The following is a 3,035-nucleotide window of genomic DNA, read 5'->3' as shown; positions in this document are numbered from 1 at the left end:
TTTCTACACCCCAATGGATTGTCTTGTCCACAAATAAAGTGGCTTAACAAAAATGGAGAGGGAGGCAAATCAATTTCTATGCACATGTAGAAGAAGTTAAAGGGCCCTCCTGGATGGCTTTATTCATGTTGATTAGTAATAATAACAACTGCTACTAGCTGAGGGTCTTCTCCATCCCAGGCATGTCAGGGATGCCTAAATCCCCAGCCCCTGCTCCAGACCAGACATGCTTCCAGCTGTGGCAGTAGAGGGTGGTGGTCTAGGGTGCTTGCTAAGCCCAAGGGTGAAGCTGTCTTGATGTCCCTCCACCCGTTGTCTCCCCCCAGGTGCCATGCCTCTGCAACTCCTCCTGCTGCTGATCCTACTGGGCCCTGGCAGCAGCTTGCAGCTGTGGGACACCTGGGCAGATGAAGCCGAGAAAGCCTTGGGTCCCCTGCTTGCCCGGAACCGGAGACAGGCCACTGAATATGAGTACCCGGATTATGATCTCCTGCCAGAAACGGAGCCTCCAGAAATACTGAGCAACAGCACCGACACCACTCCTCTGACTGGGCCTGGAACCCCTGAGTCTACCACAGTGGAGCCTGCTGCAAGGCATTCTACTGGCCTGGATACAGGAGGGTCAGTCACAGAGCTGACCACGGAGCTGGCCAACATGGGGACCCTGTCCATGGATTCAGCAGCTATGGAGGTACAGACCACTCACCCAGCAGCCACGGAGGCACAGACCACTCAACCAGTGGCCACGGAGGCACAGACCACTCCACTGGCAGCCATAGAGGTACAGACAACTCAACTGGCGACCACAGAGGCACAGACCACTCCACTGGCAGCCATAGAGGTACAGACAACTCAACTGGCGACCACAGAGGCACAGACCACTCCACTGGCAGCCACAGAGGCACAGACCACTCCACCAGCAGCCACGGAGGCACAGAGTGCTCCACCGGCAGCCACAGAGGTACAGACCACTCAACCCATAGCCACGGAGGCACAGACCACTCAACCCATAGCCACGGAGGCACAGACCACTGCACCAGCAGCCACAGGGGCACAGACCACTCCTCCGGCAACCACAGAGGCACAGACCACTCAACCCATAGCCACAGAGGCACAGACCACTCCACTGGCAGCCACAGAGGCCCTGTCCACAGAATCCAATGCCATGGAGGCCCTGTCCACAGAACCCAATGCCACAGAGGCCTTGTCCATGGAACCTACTACCAAAAGGGGTCTGTTCATACCCTTTTCTGTGTCCTCTGTTACTCACAAGGGCATTCCCATGGCAGCCAGCAATTTGTCCATCAACCACCCAGTGGGGTCCCCAGACCACATCTCTGTGAAGCAGTGCCTGCTGGCAATCCTAATCTTGGCGCTGGTGGCCACTATCTTCCTCGTGTGCACTGTGGTGCTGGCAGTCCGCCTCTCCCGCAAGGGCCACATGTACCCCGTGCGTAATTACTCCCCCACTGAGATGGTCTGCATCTCGTCCCTGTTGCCTGATGGGGGTGAGGGGTCCTCCGCCACAGCCAATGGGGGCCTGCCCAAGGCCAAGAGCCAGGGCCTGACGCCAGAGCCCGGGGAGGACCGTGACGGGGATGACCTCACCCTGCACAGCTTCCTCCCTTAGCTCCCTCTACCATCTGTTTTGGCAATACCCCAGCCTCCACGGTCCCTCCTGGGTCTCCCCTGAGTGCCCAGACCTCATTCCACAGCTCTGGGCTTCCTCGGAGACGCCTGGGGATGGGGATCTTCAGGGAAGGAACCCTGGCCACCCAAACAGGACAAAAGCAGCCTGGGGCCAAGCAGACTGGCAAGTGGAGCCACCTCTTTCCTCCCTCCTGGAATGAAGCCGGGTCACATTCCAGCCACATTTCAGCCAAGGTCCAGGGAAGGAGGCCATTTACTGGAGAGAGATTCTCTCCTTTTTCCTGACCCCCATCTTATCTGGGTCCCTCTAACGTCTCTCATGGCTCTCCCTGCTTCTCCTGGTCACTGGAGTCTCCTCCCCAGGTACCCAAGGAAGACGGAGTTCCCCCACCCCACATGCACCGCCATTGTCTTCTGGTTGCCATGGTCACCAAACAGGAAGTGGACATTCTAAAGGAGGAGTACTGAAGAGTGACAGACTCCTGAGGCTGTTTCCTGCTACTCCTCTGACTTGGGGCAGCTTGGGACTTCTTGGGCACCTTTCTGGGAAAACCCAGGGTGAGGCTCAGCCTGTGAGGGCTGGGATGGGTTTCTGCCCAAGGGCAGACCTTTCTTTGGGACTGTGTGGACCAAGAAGCTTCCCTCTAGAGACAAGTAATCCCCCAGCCGTCCTCTCTTGCCTTCCCCTGTGGCCACTTTCCAGGGTGGACTCTGGTTCACTGCAGTATCCCAACTGCAGGCACAGTGCTGGCAATAAATGTGTGACGGAAAAACCATAGCTGAATCCTTCAAGGTATCAAGGCTGTCTCCTTCAGGCAGCCTTCCTGGAATTCTCTATCCCTCAGTGCAGGGTTGGGGCTGGTCCTCAGCTGTCCACCCTCAGCCCCTGGCCCCCCAGGAAGCCTCTTTCATGGGCTATTAGGTTGACTTCAGTTTTGCCTCTTGGACAACGGGGGGTCTTGTACGTCCTTGGGTGGCCGGGAAAAGTTCAGGCTGTTGGGGGCCAAAGGGAGGGCTGCCCTTTCCCCACCAGTGACCACTTTATTCCACTTCCTCCATTACCCAGTTTTGGCCCACAGAGTTTGGTCCCCTCCAAACCTCAGACCAATATCCATCTAAACATCAATCTATCCTCCTGTTAAAAAAAAAGGGGGGGCTGGGAGCGGGGGCTCACGCCTGTAATCCCAGCACTTTGGGAGGCCAAGGCGGGTACATCACCCGAGGTCAGGAGTTCAAGACCAGCCTGGCCAACATGGTGAAACCCTGTCTCTACTAAAAATACAGGCTGGTTGTGTTTGGCCGGGCGCGGTGGCTCAAGCCTGTAATCCCAGCACTTTGGGAGGCCGAGACGGGCGGATCACGAGGTCAGGAGATCGAGACCATCC

At 57.1% G+C, this 3,035-nt stretch overlaps 1 protein-coding gene across 7 annotated transcripts in view; it reads left to right on the top strand.

The window, feature by feature from the left end:
- The window catches only part of SELPLG (selectin P ligand), an 11,788-nt gene extending 9,358 nt beyond the window's left edge, over positions 1–2,430 (top strand). For 5 of the 7 annotated variants that reach the window (XM_011935840.1, XM_011935857.1, XM_011935832.1 and 2 more), the window contains exon 2: positions 327–2,430. In XM_011935840.1, coding sequence (XP_011791230.1) covers positions 332–1,630 — 1,299 coding nt within the window. In that variant the 5' untranslated portion in view covers positions 327–331 and the 3' untranslated portion in view covers positions 1,631–2,430. The remainder of the gene's footprint in view (positions 1–326) is intronic. The other 2 variants (XR_001001089.1, XM_011935866.1) reach the window with 2 other exon arrangements.
- Positions 2,431–3,035: the final 605 nt, after the last annotated feature.

This window comes from Colobus angolensis, unplaced genomic scaffold (assembly GCF_000951035.1).
Source record: "Colobus angolensis palliatus isolate OR3802 unplaced genomic scaffold, Cang.pa_1.0 Scaffold10, whole genome shotgun sequence".
In the NCBI taxonomy this organism is placed as follows: Eukaryota; Metazoa; Chordata; class Mammalia; order Primates; family Cercopithecidae; genus Colobus; species Colobus angolensis.
The sequence above is the reverse complement of the archived record's forward strand: the minus strand, read 5'-3'. Positions and strand labels throughout refer to the sequence as shown.